Source organism: Panulirus ornatus, chromosome 7 (genome assembly GCF_036320965.1).
Source record: "Panulirus ornatus isolate Po-2019 chromosome 7, ASM3632096v1, whole genome shotgun sequence".
NCBI lineage: Eukaryota > Metazoa > Arthropoda > Malacostraca > Decapoda > Palinuridae > Panulirus > Panulirus ornatus.
In genome coordinates this window covers 17227368-17246635 of record NC_092230.1, presented here as the reverse complement: position 1 = coordinate 17246635, position 19268 = coordinate 17227368, and the positions used below count along the sequence as shown (strand labels likewise).

The 19268-nt window shown below is 42.2% G+C and overlaps 1 protein-coding gene across 1 annotated transcript in view; it reads left to right on the top strand.

Moving 5' to 3' along the window:
- LOC139749435 (facilitated trehalose transporter Tret1-like) overlaps nucleotides 1-14854 on the top strand; it is a 49250-nt gene extending 34396 nt beyond the window's left edge. The window contains exons 7-8 of the mRNA XM_071663286.1: nucleotides 10946-11081; nucleotides 14532-14854. Of these exons, the coding sequence (XP_071519387.1) occupies nucleotides 10946-11081; nucleotides 14532-14714 (319 nt within the window). The 3' untranslated portion in view covers nucleotides 14715-14854. The remainder of the gene's footprint in view (nucleotides 1-10945; nucleotides 11082-14531) is intronic.
- Nucleotides 14855-19268: the final 4414 nt, after the last annotated feature.

Below are 19268 nucleotides of genomic sequence, written 5' to 3'. Positions count from 1 at the left end.
CATTTTTTCCCTGCAAAAATCGACCAAATGCCTCTCTCTTCTCTTTCACTAATACTCTTACTTCTTCATCCCACCACTCACTACCCTTTCTAATCAACCCACCTCCCACTCTTCTCATGCCATAAGCATCTTTTGCGCAATCCATCACTGATTCCCTAAATACATCCCATTCCTCCCCCACTCCCCTTACTTCCATTGTTCTCACCTTTTTCCATTCTGTACTCAGTCTCTCCTGGTACTTCCTCACACAAGTCTCATTCCCAAGCTCACTTACTCTCACCACCCTCTTCACCCCAACATTCACTCTCTTTTCTGAAAACCCATACAAATCTTCACCTTAGCCTCCACAAGATAATGATCAGACATCCCTCCAGTTGCACCTCTCAGCACATTAACATCCAAAAGTCTCTCTTTCGCTCGCCTGTCAATTAACACGTAATCCAATATATATATATATATATATATATATATATATATATATATATATATATATATATATATATATATATATATATATTCCTCATCGGTGAGAAAGAATACTTCCCACGCATTCCTCACGTGTCGTAAAAGGCGACTAAAGGGGACGGGAGCGGGGGGCCAGAAACCCTCCCCTCCTTGTTTTTTAACTTTCTAAAAGGAGAAACAGAAGAAGGAGTCATGCGAGGAGTGCTCATCCTCCTCGAAGGCTCAGATTGGGGAGTCTAAATGTGTGTGGATGTAACCAAGATGAGAAAAAAGGAGAGATAGGTAGTATGTTTGAGGAAAAGAACCTGGATGTTTTGGCTCTGAGTGAAACGAAGCTCAAGGGTAAAGGGGAAAAGTGGTTTGGGAATGTCTTGGGAGTAAAGTCAGGGGTTAGTGAGAGGACAAGAGCAAGGGAAGGAGTAGCAGTACTCCTGAATCAGGAGTTGTGGGAGTATGTGATAGAGTGTAAGAAAGTAAATTCTCGATTGATATGGGTAAAACTGAAAGTTGATGGAGAGAGATGGGTGATTATTGGTGCATATGCACCTGGGCATGAGAAGAAAGATCATGAGAGGCAAGTGTTTTGGGAGGAGCTGAATGAGTGTGTTAGTGGTTTTGATGCACAAGACCGGGTTATAGTGATGGGTGATTTGAATGCAAAGGTGAGTAATGTGGCAGTTGAGGGAATAATTGGTATACATGGAGTGTTCAGTGTTGTAAATGGGAATGGTGAAGAGCTTGTAGATTTATGTGCTGAAAAAGGACTGGTGATTGGGAATACCTGGTTTAAAGAGCGAGATATACATAAGTATACGTATGTAAGTAGGAGAAATGGCCAGAGAGCGTTATTGGATTACGTGTTAATTGATAGAGGCACGAAAGAGAGACTTTTGGATGTTAATGTGCTGAGAGGTGCAACTGGAGGGATGTCTGATCATTATCTTGTGGAGGCGAAGGTGAAGATTTGTGGGGGTTTTCAGAAAAGAAGAGAGAATGTTGGGGTGAAGAGAGTGGTGAGTGTAAGTGAGCTTGGGAAGGAGACTTGTGTGAGGAAGTACCAGGAGAGACTGAGTACACAATGGAAAAAGGTGAGAACAAAGGAGGTAAGGGGAGTGGGGGAGGAATGGGATGTATTTAGGGAAGCAGTGATGGCTTGCGCAAAAGATGCTTGTGGCATGAGAAGCGTGGGAGGTGGTTTGATTAGAAAAGGTAGTGAGTGGTGGGATGAAGAAGTAAGATTATTAGTGAAAGAGAAGAGAGAGGCATTTGGACGATTTTTGCAGGGAAAAAATGCAAATGAGTGGGAGAGGTATAAAAGAAAGAGGCAGGAGGTCAAGAGAAAGGTGCAAGAGGTGAAAAAAAAGGGCAAATGAGAGTTGGGGTGAGAGAGTTTCATTAAATATCAGGGAGAATAAAAAGATGTTTTGGGAGGTAAATAAAGTGCGTAAGCAGTGAAGGGGGCAAATGGGGAGGTGATAACAAGTAGTAGTGATGTGAGAAGGAGATGGAGTGAGTATTTTGAAGGTTTGTTGAATGTGTTTGATGATAGAGTGGCAGATATAGGGTGTTTTGGTCGAGGTGGTGTGCAAAGTGAGAGGGTTAGGGAAAATGATTTGGTAAATAGAGAAGAGGTAGTAAAAGCTTTACGGAAGATGAAAGCCGGCAAGGCAACAGGTTTGGATGGTATTGCAGTGGAATTTATTAAAAAAGGGGGTGACTGTATTGTTGACTGGTTGGTAAGGTTATTTAATGTATGTATGATTCATGGTGAGGTGCCTGAGGATTGGCGGAATGCGTGCATAGTGCCATTGTACAAAGGCAAAGGGGATAAAAGTCATTGCTCAAATTACAGAGGTATAAGTTTGTTGAGTATTCCTGGTAAATCATATGGGAGGGTATTGATTGAGAGGGTGAAGGCATGTACAGAGCATCAGATTGGGGAAGAGCAGTGTGGTTTCAGAAGTGGTAGAGGATGTGTGGATCAGGTCTTTGCTTTGAAGAATGTATGTGAGAAATACTTAGAAAAACAAATGGATTTGTATGTAGCATTTATGGATCTGGAGAAGGCATATGATAGAGTTGATAGAGATGCTCTGTGGAAGGTTTTAAGAATATATGGTGTGGGAGGCAAGTTGTTAGAAGCAGTGAAAAGTTTTTATCGAGGATGTAAGGCATGTGTACGTGTAGGAAGAGAGGAATGTGATTGGTTCTCAGTGAATGTAGATTTGCGGTAGGGGTGTGTGATGTCTCCATGGTTGTTTAATTTGTTTATGGATGGGGTTGTTAGGGAGGTGAATGCAAGAGTTATGGAAAGAGGGGCAAGTATGCAGTCTGTTGTGGATGAGAGAGCTTGGGAAGTGAGTCAGTTGTTGTTCGCTGATGATACAGCGCTGGTGGCTGATTCATGTAAGAAACTGCAGAAGCTGGTGACTGAGTTTGGTAAAGTGTGTGAAAGAAGAAAGTTAAGAGTAAATGTGAATAAGAGCAAGGTTATTAGGTACAGTAGGGTTGAGGGTCAAGTCAATTGGGAGGTAAGTTTGAATGGAGAAAAACTGGAGGAAGTAAAGTGTTTTAGATATCTGGGAGTGGATCTGGCAGCGGATGGAACCATGGAAGCGGAAGTGAATCATAGGGTGGGGGAGGGGGCGAAAATTCTGGGAGCCTTGACGAATGTTTGGAAGTCGAGAGCATTATCTCGGAAAGCAAAAATGTGTATGTTTGAAGGAATAGTGGTTCCAACAATGTTGTATGGTTGCGAGGCGTGGGCTATGAATAGAGTTGTGCGCAGGAGGGTGGATGTGCTGGAAATGAGATGTTTGAGGGCAATATGTGGTGTGAGGTGGTTTGATCGAGTAAGTAATGTAAGGGTAAGAGAGATGTGTAGAAATAAAAAGAGTGTGGTTGAGAGAGCAGAAGAGGGTGTTTTGAAATGGTTTGGTCACATGAAGAGAATGAGTGAGGAAAGGTTGACCAAGAGGATATATGTGTCAGAGGTGGAGGGAACGAGGAGAAGTGGGAGACCAAATTGGAGGTGGAAAGATGGAGTGAAAAAGATTTTGAGTGATCGGGGCCTAAACATGCAGGAGGGTGAAAGGCGTGCAAGGAATAGAGTGAATTGGAACGATGTGGTATACCGGGGTCGACGTGCTGTCAATGGATTGAACCAGGGCATGTGAAGCGTCTGGGGTAAACCACGGAAAGTTGTGTGGGGCCTGGATGTGGAAAGGGAGCTGTGGTTTCGGTGCATTATTACATGACAGCTAGAGACTGAGTGTGAACGAATGGGGCCTTTGGTGTCTTTTCCTAGCGCTACCTCGCACACATGAGGGGGGAGGGGGTTGTTATTCCATGTGTGGCGAGGTGGCGATTCGAATGAATAAAGGCAGACAGTATGAATTATGTACAAGTGTATATAGGTATATGTCTGTGTGTATGTATATATGTGTACATTGAGATGTATAGGTATGTATATTTGCGTGTGTGGACGTGTATGTATATACATTTGTATGTGGGCGGGTTGGGCCATTCTTTCGTCTGTTTCCTTGCACTACCTCGCTAAACGCGGGAGACAGCGACGAAGCAAAATAAATAAGTATATTCCTATGAGTCCACGGGGAAAATGAAACACGAAAAGTTCCCAAGTGCACTTTCGTGTAATAATCACATCATCAGAGGAGACACAAGAGAGGAATATAACAGTCAGTTGATATACATCGAAGAGACGAAGTTAGGACGCCATTTGGTAAACATGTGATTGTCCAAAACATACAACGAGCGTATGTTTTGGACAATCACATGTTTACCAAATGGCCTCCTATCTTCGTCTCTTCGATGTATATCAACTGATTGTTATATTCCTCTCTTGTGTCTCCCCTGATGATGTGATTATTACACAAAAGTGCACTTGGGAACTTTTCGTGTTTCATTTTCCCCGTGGACTCATAGGAATATCTTGATCACGCGCGAAATTGTGATCCTTTCCAATATATATATATATATATATATATACATATATATAAATATATATATATATATATATATATATATATATATATATATATATATATATATATATATATTATTCTATTTATCATATCTATTTTGCTTTATCGCTGTCTCCCGCGTGAGCGAGGTAGCGCAAGGAAGCAGACGAAAGAAATAGCCCAACCCACACACATACACATGTATATACATACATGTCCACACACGCAAATATACATACCTATACATCTCAACGTATACATATATATATACACACACAGACATATACATATATACACATGTACATAATTCATGATGTCTGCCTTTATTCATTTCCATCGTCACCCCGTCACACATGAAATAAAAACCCCCTCCCCCCTCATGTGTGCGAGGTAGCGCTAGGAAAAGACAACAAAGGCCACATTCGTTCACACTCAGTCTCTACCTGTCATGTAATAATGCACCAAAACCACAGCTCCCTTTCCATATCCAGACCCCACACAACTTTCCATGGTTTACCCCAGACGCTTCACATACCCTGGTTCAATCCATTGACTGCACGTCGACCCCGGTATACCACATCGATCCAATTCACTCTATTCCTTGCACGCCTTTCACCCTCCTGCATGTTCAGGCCCCGATCACTCAAAATATTATTCACTCCATCTTTCCACCTCCAATTTGGTCTCCCACTTCTCCTCGTTCCCTCCACCTCTGACACATATATCCTCTTGGTCAATCTTTCCTCATTCATTCTCTCTATGTGACCAAACCATTTCAAAACACCCTCTTCTGCTCTCTCAACCACACTCATTTTATTACCACACATCTCTCTTACCCTTACATTACTTACTCGAATAAACCATCTCACACCACATATTGTCCTCAAACATCTCATTTCCAGCACATCCACCCTCCTCCGCACAACTCTATCCATAGCCCACGCCTCGCAACCATACAACATTGTTGGAACCACTATTCCTTCAGACATACACATTTTTGCTTTCCGAGATAATGTTCTCGACTTCCACACATTCTTCAACGCTCCCAGAACTTTCGTCCCCTCCCCCACCCTATGATTCACTTCCGCCTCCATGGTTCCATCCGCTGCCAAATCCACTACCAGATATCTAAAACACTTCACTTCCTACAGTTTTTCTCCATTCAAACTTACCTCCCAGCTGACTTGTCCCTCAACCCTACTGTACCTAATAACCTTGCTCTTATTCACATTTACTCTCAGCTTTCTTCTTTCACACACTTTACCAAACTCAGTCACCAGCTTCTGCAGTTTCTCACATGAATCAGCCACCAGCGCTGTATCATTAGCGAACAACAACTGACTCACTTCCCAAGCTCTCTCATCCACAACAGACTGCATACTTGCCCCTCTTTCCATAACTCTTGCATTCACCTCCCTAACAACCCCATCCATAAACAAATTAAACAACCATGGAGACATCACACACCCCTGCCGCAAGCCTACATTCACTGAGAACCAATCACTTTCCTCTCTTCCTACACGTACACATGCCTTACATCCTCGATAAAACTTTTCACTGCTTCTAACAACTTGCCTCCCACACCATATATTCTTAATACCTTCCACAGAGAATCTCTATCAACTCTATCATATGCCTTCTCCAGATCCATAAATGCTACATACAAATCCATTTGCTTTTCTAAGTATTTCGCACATACATTCTTCAAAGCAAACACCTGATCCACACATCCTCTATTACTTCTGAAACCACACTACTCTTCCCCAATCTGATGCTCTGTACATCCCTTCACCTTCTCAATCAATACCTTCCCATATAATTTCCCAGGAATACTCAACAAACTTATACCTCTGTAATTTGAGCACTCACTTTTATCCCCTTTGCCTTTGTACAATGGCACTATGCAAGCATTCCGCCAATCCTCAGGCACCTCACCATGAGACATACATACATTAAACAACTTTACCAACCAGTCAACAATACAGTCACCCCTTTTTTTAATAAATTCCACTGCAATATCATCCAAACCCGCTGCCTTGCCGTCTTTCATCTTCCGCAAAGCTTTTACTACCTCTTCTCTGTCTACCAAATCATTTTCCCTAACCCTCTCACTATGCACACCACCTCGACCAAAACACCCTATATCTGCCACTCTATCATCAAACACTTTCAACAAACCTTCAAAATACTCCATCTCTTCTCACATCACCACTACTTGTTATCACCTCCCCATTAGCCCCTTTCACTGAAGTTCCCATTTGAATTTTGCTACTGCATACCGCATTAAGTTTTGCAGTCACCAATCAGGGGGTCATAAATCTGTGAGGCTGCGAGACTAACTCCGATAGGACATGTTGGTGTTGTCTGACAGACGTGTCACCCCCTGTGACAAAGAGGGGTTGGAGCAAAGAGTGGGAAATCCTCCCGTCCTGCAAAGTCACCATAAATATAGGAACAGATGAAGCCGAGCTCGGATTTTCCCCCAGAGGCACAGTCGTCAAGGCGAGCCAGAAAATGTCTGATATATATTGCAAGCAAGGGATCAGTTCGTCTAGCAGTAACATAATGGTCATCATATCTAACTATGCATGTACTCGCATGTACACGATAAGTTCCCAAGTAAACTTTCGGGTAATAATCACATATTCAGGAGAGAGACAAGAAAGAAATATAATTCAGTTGATATACAACGAAGAGCCGTAGCTAGGACGCCATTTGGTAAACAAGTGATTATCCAAGACAGAAAAGAGCGTATGATAAACTTATTATGTGGACAAGAAGGGGAATTGTTCACAAATTTTATCAACAATAAAGCTATCCAATTTGTATAGACATTCACTAATATTAAGGTTATAATTCTTTGTGTATTTAATAATAGAAGATTCAATGACCTTTCTCGTGGTACTGGAGTTAGAGTTAATAACTGAGATGGCATTACTCCAATCAATACAATCATCAACTCTCCTGGATGCATCTATAAAGTGACATGAAGAAATTGTGATAAGTATTATGTTAGGCAGACTGGTAAGGATCTTTCTGTTAGACTTAAGCAACATGAATACAGTATAAGAAGAGGACAAGAATCGAATGCCTTGTCCAATTACGATAAAAACTATGATTAATGTATTGACTGGAGTAATGCCATCTCAGTTATTAACTATAACTCCAGAACCACGAGAAACATCATTGAATCTTCTATTATCAAATACACAAAGAATTATAACCTTAATATCAGTGAAGGTCTATTCAAATTGGATAGCTTTATTGCTGATAAAAATTGTAAATAACTCCCCTTCTTGTCCATATAATAAGATTATGACACGCTTGTTGTCTGTCTTGGACAATCACTTGTTTACCAAATGGCGTCCTAGCTAAGTCTCTTCGTTGTATATCCAGTGACCTATATTTCTTTCTTGTATCTCCCCTGATGATGTGCTTATTACACGAGAGTGCACTTGGGAACTTACAGTGTTTCATTTCCCCGTGGACTCATAGGAATACGCATGTACATACATAAACGGCCACACACGCACATATACATACCTATACATTTCAACGTATACATACATATACATGCAGAGACACATACATACATACACATGAACATATTCATACTTGCTGCCTTCATCCCCTTCCGTCACCACCCTACAACATATGAAATAGCATCCCCCCCCCCTCCTCCCCCGGCGAGGTAGCGCTAGGGAAACACAAGAAGGCCACATTTCTTCACACTCAGTCTCAAGCTGTCATGTGTAATGCACCAAAACCACACCTCCCTTTCCACGTTTAGGCCCCACAAAACTTTCCATGGTATACCCTAGATGCTTTACATGCCCTGCTTCAATCCACTGAGAGCGCTTCGACGCCGGTATACAACATCGTTTCAATTCCCTCTATTCCTTGCACGCCTTTCACCCTCCTGTATGTTCAGGCCCCGATCGCTCAAAATCTTTTTCATTCCATCCATCCACCTCCAATTTGTTGTCCTGCTTTACCTCGTTCCCTCCACCTCTGACACATATATCCTCTTTGTCGACCTCTCCTCACTCATTCTCTCCATGCGACCAAACCATTTTAACACACGCTCTTCAGCTCTCTCAACCACACTCTTTTTATTACCACACATCTCTCTTACCCTCTCATTATTTACCCGATCAAACCACCTCACACCACATATTGTCCTCAAACATTTCATTTCCAACACATTCACCTTCCTCCGAGCAACCTTGTCTATAGCCCATGCCTCACAACTATATAACATTGTCGGAACCACTAATCCTTCAAACATACCCATTTCTGCTCTCCGAGATAATGTTCTCGCCTTCCACGCATTCTTCAACGCTCCCAGAACCTTCGTCCCCTCCCCCACCCTGTGACTCACTTCCGCTTCCATGTTCCATCCGCTGCTAAGACCACTCCCAGATATCTTAAACACTTAACTTCCTCCAGATTTTCTCCATTTAAACTTACCTCCCAATAAACTTGCCCCTCAACCTTACTGAACCTAATAACATTTCCTCTTATTCACATTTACTCTCAGCTTTTTTCTTTCACACACTTTACCAAACTCAGTCCCCAACTTTTGCAGTTTCTAACCCGAATCAGCCACCAGCGTTGTATCATCAGCGAACAACTGACTCACTTCCCAAGCCCTCTCATCCACAACAGACTGCATACTTGTCCCTCTCTCCAAAACTCTTTTTCTAAGTATTTCTTACATACATTCTTCTAAGCAAACACCTGAGCCACACATCCTCTACCACTTCTGAAACCACAGTGCTCTTCCTCAATGTGATGCTCTGTACATGCCTTTACTCTGTCAATCAATACCCTCCCATTTAATTTCTCAAGAATACTCAACAAACTTATACCTCTAATCTGAACACTCACCTTTATTCCCTTTGCCTTTGTGCAGCGGCACTATGCATGCATTCGCTAATCCTCAGGCACTTTAGCATTAACCATACATACACTGAATATCCTTACCAACCAATCAACAACAAAGTCAACCCCTTTTTTTATAAATTCCACTGCAATACCATCAAAACCCGCCGCCTTGCTGACTTTCATCTTTCGCAAACTTTCACTACCTCTTTTCTGTTTACCAAACCATTCTCCTTGACCCCCTCACTTCGCACACCACCTCGACCAAAACACCCTAAATGTGCCACTCGATCATCAAACACATTCAACAAACCTTCAAAATACTCATTCCATTTTCTCACTCCATCTCTACTTTTTATTACCTCCCCATTAGCCCCCTTCACCGATGTTCCCATTTGTTTTCTTGTCTTACGTACTTTATTTACCTCCTTCCAAAACATCTTTATATTCTCACTAAAATTTAATGATACTCTCTCACCCCAACTCTCATTTGCCCTCTTTTTCACCTCTTTCACCTTTCGTTTGACCTCCTGCCGCTTTCTTTTATAACTCTCCCAGTCATTTGCACTACTTCCCTGCAAAAATCGTCCAAACGCCTCTCTCTTCTCTTTCACTAACAGTCTTACTTCTTCATCCCACCACTCACTACCCTTTTTAATCTGCCCACCTCCTACCTTTCTCACGCCACAAGCATCTTTTGAGCAAGCCATCACTGCTTCCCTAAATACATCCCATTCCTCCCCCACTCCCCTTACGTCATTTGCTCTCACCTTTTGCCATTCCATTCAATCTCTCCTGGTACTTCCTCACACAAAATCTCCTTTCCAAGCTCACTTAATCTCACCACTCTCTTCACCCCAACATTCTCTCTTCTTTTCTGAAAACCTCAACAAATCTTCACCTTCGCCTCTACAAGATAATGATCAGACATCCCTCCAGCTGCCCTCTCAGCACATTAACATCCAAAAAATACATACATACTGTCTCTAATTGTCTTATATAACGTACCGAGAATAGAGCCTAACGTATTTACCGCTCTGAAAAATTACTGCAGTGATATGATATTAATGCCCCTTCAGATGATTTTGATATTTCATGTTTTTCATTGTTCTGAAGGAACGATATTTGTACAACCAATCGGTTTTTTTTTCCATTATAGATAAGAAAATGCGGGTGATTGCAAATCACTTTTATATAAGAGCATAAAGGCAGCTTGAAATGCTATGTTACTAAAATACCTGTGGCAGTTTCAACGGTTTATTTACAATATGCGATATACCGCGCAGCAGGAAAGTGCAAAAGTTATGTGACTGTAGGAGAGGACCCAAAAATAAGTCCTGCATCAACCATTCGCAAGTTTTTCATAAAACCTTTTCTCGGTGAAGACATTCATAGCTTTACCTCAAGCCACACGGACCTAGAATCTAATCACATATACTTCATGTACGTATTTATGTAAACCCATATACATGGACCAAAAGCAATGCTTGTTTTGCCAGACGAATGATCCAACGCGAGATGATGCGTTACATGGTGTGCAGATGGTTACATCTCACCGTAAACTATCTTAATACATGTATCTGACACTGTCTCCCAACACCTCTCTTACACAGGCTTGAGTTCGGTCACCAGTGGTCGTGGATGCCGCTCGCATGTCTCTTCGTTTGCATCTTCGCAATGAACATTGGCATTGAGTCGCTCCCTTGGCATCTCTCCTCAGAATTTTTCCCAACTATAATAAGATCCCAGGTAAAGTATTTCTCTCATTATCAGGGCCCAGGTATAGCCTTTTCTATCTTAATGTTCCCAGTTACGTTTTCCTGATCAATATGGCTCAAGGAAGGTTTCCCATACAATCCCAAGTTAGGTTTAGTCTGACACCATCCAGTCTCAGGTAAGGTTTGCCCGACTGCTATACTGCCCTTTCGCGATTACTAAGATATATCTGCAAACTCTCAAGCAAGCCTACCTGAACAGCATAAGGCTTCGGCATGTCTTCCTGTCACAGGACCCTTCGTAAGTCTTCCATGATATATGTGGTACAAAATAACGTTTCCCATATCACCATAAGGCTATAAAGAAAGGTCCTTGGTTTTATTAGAGACTTGGAAGTATTCTTAGGCTCCAATCATAAGTTTCTCTTAAACCATATGATCCTAGCCTAGGTTTCCCTAACATCATAATCCAGGGTTAGGTTCTCCCTAAAAATCACCTAGGTTGTTTTCCCTTACGTCATTAAGTGCAAAATAGTGCTTAAATAATGTCTGCAATTTAACACTAAGGCTCTAAATGAGGTATCCTTTGCCAACACAAGGTCCCTATTGTCAGTATCGCAGATCCTACTCACCATGTTTGTCTGTGTAATGTTACCTCGTCCACTGTTCCCAGACACCATACGGGTGATGCACGCATTATGTTCACAAAGGTAGAGAAAGGTTGGTATCATGTAAAACACATGAGGCCAAGGGTGAGGGAAATACTACGAGAAAGTTTAATGGGCAGAACAAAGAGGCTGTAATAAGTGTTTAATAAAAAAAAAAATGATATAAGGATACCCAATCGTCCAATAATCCTTACCTACTTTCCTTGCGCCACTTAATTAGAAGATTTTTCATCAGCTCCTGAAGAGCTGTTGTTCCAGTTAACGAGACACAACAATAATTTGTCGAAAAAAAAGAAAGAATAAGCGATAAACTTTAGCAAATAAATCACTTTAAAGACCACGCGAACTGTTTGAGCTATTTCCCGTGTTTGTTTTGTTCCTCTAATGTTCCTTGCCTACGTATGAATCCAGCTGTGACTGTGGCATTCTTCTAAAAAGAATTTAAAGGTTTAGGATATCCGTAGTTTTTCTGCTTATATGACTGATATCAGATTTCATTTTTTTTTTTTTTGTAACATCCTTTCTCTGTTACTGATGATAAGGTGGAAAAAATACAAGAAAGGGGTTGATTTTCGCATTGCATGCGGAGTTTGGAGTTACCAAGTTTTCTTTCCATCACCCACCACCACGATAGGTAACATAAAGCTGGTTAAGTTCAACTATTCATAATTTCTTTGAAAATCGTTGTATCCAGCCACACATTTTCTAAACGACAAAGCACGTGAACTAATTGCTCACATACAACTCACTCAACTTTTTTTTCCTTTGTTTTTTCTCTTTAACCCCACAAATGATTACGTCTTGTAATGTGCAACAATTTTCCGTTATGAAAGGTTTACATATACAAAGTGGTGCAAGGACGATAAATACTAATGTCTGTACATGTTTCACTTAATACCTTATATCCATACGATTAGTGATGATGCTAAAATGAACCAGAGACATATCTAGTCTGAAAGCTTTACCTTCCTTAAAGATGACTCGCTTCCGCTTTTGTAAGGACGTAGACTCAGCTATAAAGTGATATCAAGATTTGTACGAAATGTCTAAGGTGCATTCATACGAATACGAAGAACACTCCAGGGAAGTGAACGTCCCGAGGGTTAGAAGAGAAATTCTGGGCATCTTTTAACATACGTCGTAGACGGGCAATCCCCAATCCCCCAGCGGGCCCTTTCTTTGCCCCCAAGCACTCAAAAACGAAGAGCCATTTTCGCCCCAAGAAGCTAGGCCCTTTGAGGCTCCTTTTGGTATAACAGAGTGAATTGTATCACTCCTTCCTTATAAGCTTTCTATCAAGATAGTTATTATCTATATCCCTACACATAGATGGACCCCTGTTGAAAATTTACCCCAGCAGTGAAGATTCCTTAAAAGATGCCCTGGTGAGATTGGAAGAGGTGAACAAAAAAGTGAGCTTTTGGTAAATGAGTAAAAAGGAGAGTATGTACGTACACACAGCCTCGTGCAGGTGAGTCTTCTCAACGTTAGAGGTCCTATCCTTTAATGACGATACTGATCAATGGTGATGCTGATCATTGTCAATACTCATCACTAACGATACTGGTCAATGACGATACTGATCTTTGACGATACCGATCACTGACGATACTGATCACTGACGATACTGATCACTGGCGATACTGATCACTGACGATACTAACCACTGACGATACTGATCACTGACGATACTGATCAATGTCGATACTGATCATGTCGATACTGATCAATATGTCGATGATGATCACTGACGATACTGATCAGTGTCGATACTGATCAATATGTCGATGATGATCACTGACGATACTGATCAATGTCGTTACTGATCACTGACGATACTGATCAATGTCAATACTGATCACTGACGATACTGATCATTGACGATACTGATCACTGACGATACTGATCACTGACGATACTGATCACTGACGATACCGATCACTGGCGATACTGATCACTGACGATACTGATCAATGTCGATACTGATCACTGACGATACCGTTCACTGACGATACTGATCATTGACGATACTGATCACTGACGATATCGATCACTGACGATACTGATCAATGTCGATACTGATCACTGACGATACTGATCACTGACGATACCGATCACTGGCGATACTGATCACTGACGATACTGATCAATGTCGATACTGATCACTGACGATACTGATCACTGACAATACTGATCAATGTCGATGATGATCACTGGCGATACTGATCACTGACGATACTGATCGCTGACGATACCGATCACTGACGATACTGATCATTGACGATACTGATCACTGACGATACTGATCACTGACGATACTGATCACTGACGATACTGATCAATGTCGATACTGATCACTGACGATACTGATCACTGACGATACTGATCACTGACGATACTGATCACTGACGATACTGATCCTACGATCGATCACTGACGATACTGATCGCTGACGATACCGATCACTGACGATACTGATCATTGACGATACTGATCACTGACGATACTGATCACTGACGATACTGATCAATGTCGATACTGATCACTGACGATACTGATCACTGACGATACCGATCACTGGCGATACTGATCACTGACGATACTGATCATTGACGATACTGATCACTGACGATACTGATCACTGACGATACTGATCAATGTCGATACTGATCACTGACGATACTGATCACTGACGATACCGATCACTGGCGATACTGATCACTGACGATACTGATCAATGTCGGCACTGATCAATGTCGATGCTGATCACTGACGTTACTGTGTCCCCCAAGTTCTAACTCATCTTATCTTTCCAGGCAATGAGCGTGTGCAACATCATCGGTTCTGTGATAACGGCCGCATCCTTACAGCTATACACTCCTATGTTGTATGGCCTCACTCCCGCCGGCCTCTACTGGGCTTATGCAGGTGTATCGGCCGTGGGCATAGCCTTCGTATTATTGTGTGTTCCAGAGACAGCTTGTCAGACTGTGGGCTGAAACATGGGGGAACAGGAGATGAAATACCAGTGACCACGAATGTGTATGTTCCTATCTAGAAGGATAAACGCTATCTATGTATACTTCCCATGGCAAAGTATACATATCATATGTGACATCAGACGATTATAATTACCAAAGTCTCTCAGGATATTCATCTTCTTCACATGGCAAAGAAAAAAAAAAAACACTTCTTATTTGCCAAATGCATTCCCAAATGGATTTCACCTGCTGTACGCATCCCAATCCTAACACTGTGGCAGCCAGTTCGCCGTTTTCACTTGAAACGATCTCAGATGAAGGTGGACAGTTTACAACCAATATGAATGTTGGTCAACATGAAGTCAACCCGTTTTGAAGCTCGGTAGCTTACATCCCCGAGGCGTAACGTACCTGTTATTCAAGTCTTGCCTCAGTGATTCAGATCGGCTTTAGGTAGATCTTATGCCCATATTGAGTCTGTCCGGGTAAGTGCGATAGTTCTAAGATCAGTAGCTTTTCTTCCGACTGACTAAAGGTATTGCAATGACATCACTTCTGCCAAAGAATACATGAACATACTGATGCGAAACTACTCCAAAATCTGCCAAAAGCCATCGTTACACCTAAATAGGAAAGTTGGGAAGACCCTACTTAATTAAGATCCATCCAGGAACAAGTGTCCACCAACCTTTCATTCCCGCTGCTACAAACAATGCAGGTAAAACCTTGAAGAACTCTCCTCCCACAGGCCCTCGCAAGAAACTGATATTTCTCATAAAACACGACGGCCTACTTGCAGTTCACTTCTAGATCTTCAATTATTCCTGGTTGCACAACAAAATCCAAAACATCTAGAAACCTGCAAACATAATCCAATTCTAAAACCCTCTAGACCACTCTTTTCTCCTTTTTTTCTACCGTTCTATATACTTCTGTCCTCAGCATCCGGAAAAAAAAAAATGATCCACGATGCATTTGGACAAAAACATCCCTCTCTTACCCATAAAGCATAGCATTAGACCCAAACATTCTACCACCATACTGCTGAGTTCACACAACAAATCCTAGATATATTCAACCAACCACATTCCCCCTCCCGCACAGTGCTGGTGGCAAGAGACATAACAAAGCGTTTTGACACCGTCCCCCGAAACAAACAAAGAATACTTGACACCACCTTCCACAACCATGAGAAAAAGTGTTTAGCCAGTTTCATAGCCGGCCGCCATGCAAATACGTACAATAGTTTCACCTTTAAAACACTAAAACTCTGCTGCGATAGATTTACCAAAGGAGCAGTTCTTTCTCAAAGTCTCTTCAATCTCTTCCCAGATGATCCCCCATTACCTAAAGCAAACCTTAACATGAAGGTCCTATGGCATGCAAACGACCACACAATAGTATCACAACATCGTAACGCCTCAGCAGCAACATCAAAGGTCGCACAACTGGAATGATGGCTCACCCAGCAAAGAATGTCTGCATCTCCAAAGTCTTCAACGCTTTTTGAACCCATGACACACACAAATCCAGTCACTCCAGCGATTGTGAATGACATTTAGTCTCCCTCTCTGACGAAAACACTAACCATTTTATGTAAGACTCACGCACACTACCATTAATTTTTCAATAGCTATTTGTTATCATCATTTTACTGTGAGTCACATAGAGTTAGATGCATGTTGCCACGGGCTCACTGTTAATTAGGATCTCTGTTATTTGAACACGTTGTTGAATGGGTGTTGACTGACTCCCATATAGCCCCTGTCAGTGTGACCCGAGGGAACACACTGGCCAGCATCGTCACACTCTTCACTAGAGTGTGTCGTAGTGTGTCATAAGACTTTAGCCCAGAGTACCTCAGATGTACGTACACGTTTTGTTGTAATAAATCTACAAAGGCCGCCCGATCTTCATTGAGTTCCACCCACGAAGAAAACCTGATTTCCTTCCTATCAACACAACCTTACATATGGTGGCAGCGAAGTAAGAACCTACGTGAACACAGACGACCATCACAACTACTTCATATTTCTACGCCTGGTGGTCCCAGCAGTGACACGCTTACCTGACACCGTCTTGGCGCTCGCTCCAGTGGACGTTAAGGGCGGAACCCCACGGCCGGCTAATTTCTCCATCACCCGTACCTCAATGCAGTGAAGATACGTCTTTATTGCATTGCTGACACTGTGTCGCTTGCAAGGGAAGACAGCGCCACCGCCGTGGAGTGTTGTCATCACATCCACGCGTCTCCAGCAAGGTCAGCCATCCTGCCAACACCAACGTGGATGTCATCCTGTCGACCACTCCGGAGACGCACCATCAGCAGCCGTGGCGACATCCCAGACGTCAGCATCGCGTGGTCCAGCCCTTGTCGCTCACTCAACTTTCCTGCTAGCCAGCCGCTACTCTGCACACGTCTTCCCCTCGCTACACCCAGCCAGCCGCTACTCTGCACACGTCTTCCCCTCGCTACACAGAGCCAGCCGCTACTCTGCACACGTCTCCACCTCGCGACGCCACACCCGAGACGTCTTCGCGAGCGATTCTCCCATTCAGATAAGAACTGTGTCAAAATAGTTCACTCTGTGAGGTATGCTCCTTTTGTGTGTTGCTAGTTCCTAGTCTATAAATATAGACATATATATACTTTTGGGTAATATGATTATTCATCCTTGTAGTTTAGCAAATTAATCTAAGGTTTTTAGTTATTCTTGCATATGTTCTTATGTTTTCATATTTGGTACTATTATTTTTAGTGATGATTACTTTCACATACAGAATCTTGTATTGATATGTTGTATTGTTATGCCAGAGTTTTTATTGCCTTAATTTCATTACAATATTTTAAAATAATATTCGGGTTAGGTATTTTGGATTAGGACATTAGTGTTCATTGTATTTTGATTTTTTTCGAGGGAATTATTACTTAAACACTTTAAATCTGATTGTATTACATGTCCGAAGATATTCCATGCGGTAATCGTAAAGGTTCATATGTACTTAGGAAATTTTTAGGATCCCTTACTATAAACGGAACCAGCCTTCTAAAATGGCGACGTCGCACAAAGTTGTTTTGACAGATTCTGGTGACACAGATGACCCACAGAAACCTTCTCACACGTTACCACACCCACCTCCCACCTCCCCCTCCACCTCACAAAAACTCAGGACAATCAAATCCTTCACAAAAAAACTGCTTTCACATTAAAACAAGCTAGGGAACCACACGAGTTATTTGATGGTAAACTTAAATTTTGATCGATGGATCAGGAATGCAGAAGACATTGTTGAACATGATGGTGATTCAGGTGACAAAGCGCTTATCTCGGCTGCTAAAAATCTCATTGATTTCAACAAGCCTAACAATTACGCTAGGGTTGTTTATGACTCAGATGACATTCAAAACTGTACATCTTGGGAGGAATTTAAAATGTTGTTTAAATTAGGTTGTGAGGAATCATTCTCAGATAGTTTACTACACGTCCTTTGACGTGCTCTTAACACAACATACTTGGATGATACGTCAGTCCCTGATCACTGGAGTACCACCTTACATGGAAGAATGAGATTAGTTAGGCAGGCTTATGAATCCTCACCCTGGATATCGGCCATGATGAAGCCTGAAACTCATGTGCAAACACTCATGCGTTTATTACACATAACCTTCATTCGCAAGGATCTCCCTCCAGACGTAACTCGGCGGTTACTTTATGAAGACATCGACCCATCATGGTCAGTAACGAAAGTATTGAATTACACTCACAAGAAAGGTGGATATCATAACACCAAGACACTGGGGAGGGTGTCGGCTTCCCATAGTGTGAGGAAACATTCTAGTGATCAACACAATCATTCCTCTCACGGTCAATTAAAGTGATGCAGTGATGACAAACACTCACATAAGGTGACGTGTTTCCGGTGTGGCCAACCAGGACATAAAGCGAATGTGTGTCCTTACACATGGGACTCTTTCTCACGTGAGCCTCGACCAGAACAACAAACGCAGTCAACGACACATGGCATCACAACCTCGGTCGTCACAATGCTGCCGACCGAGTTATAATTCCCTGCAGTCACACACCAAGCTGACCTTCACCCACTCGCGCCCAACAACATCATACATGTGTTCATATCATAAGAACGCTAGACACACTTCAGCGGAATGCCGAGCATTAGCTACGCAGACGTCACCTAACACAGGTTCATCATGTCATTATCAACAATGACAATCTCTCGCTCATGACAAGACTCCATCACATCCGGAACTCTTAAGACATTTTCGTTCTTCGCCATTTTCTCACATTACCAGTCTCGATTTAGTGGGTTCTTTCCAGGATAAGCCAATCACAATCTTTCTAGACAGCGGCGCAGAAGCAGATGTCATTCATTATGATTTTATTCAACCATTAATAGGCCGCACTCAACTTCTTCAATACTCGGACTTTTACCCATCCTTTCAAAGTATCTCACATGAAAATCTCGACGTAAGGGGCACTATTAAAATGAACATTCGCATAGGCGACTCGGTCATTACCGTAACCCCTTACATTGTTCGTGGTGTAACTTTTC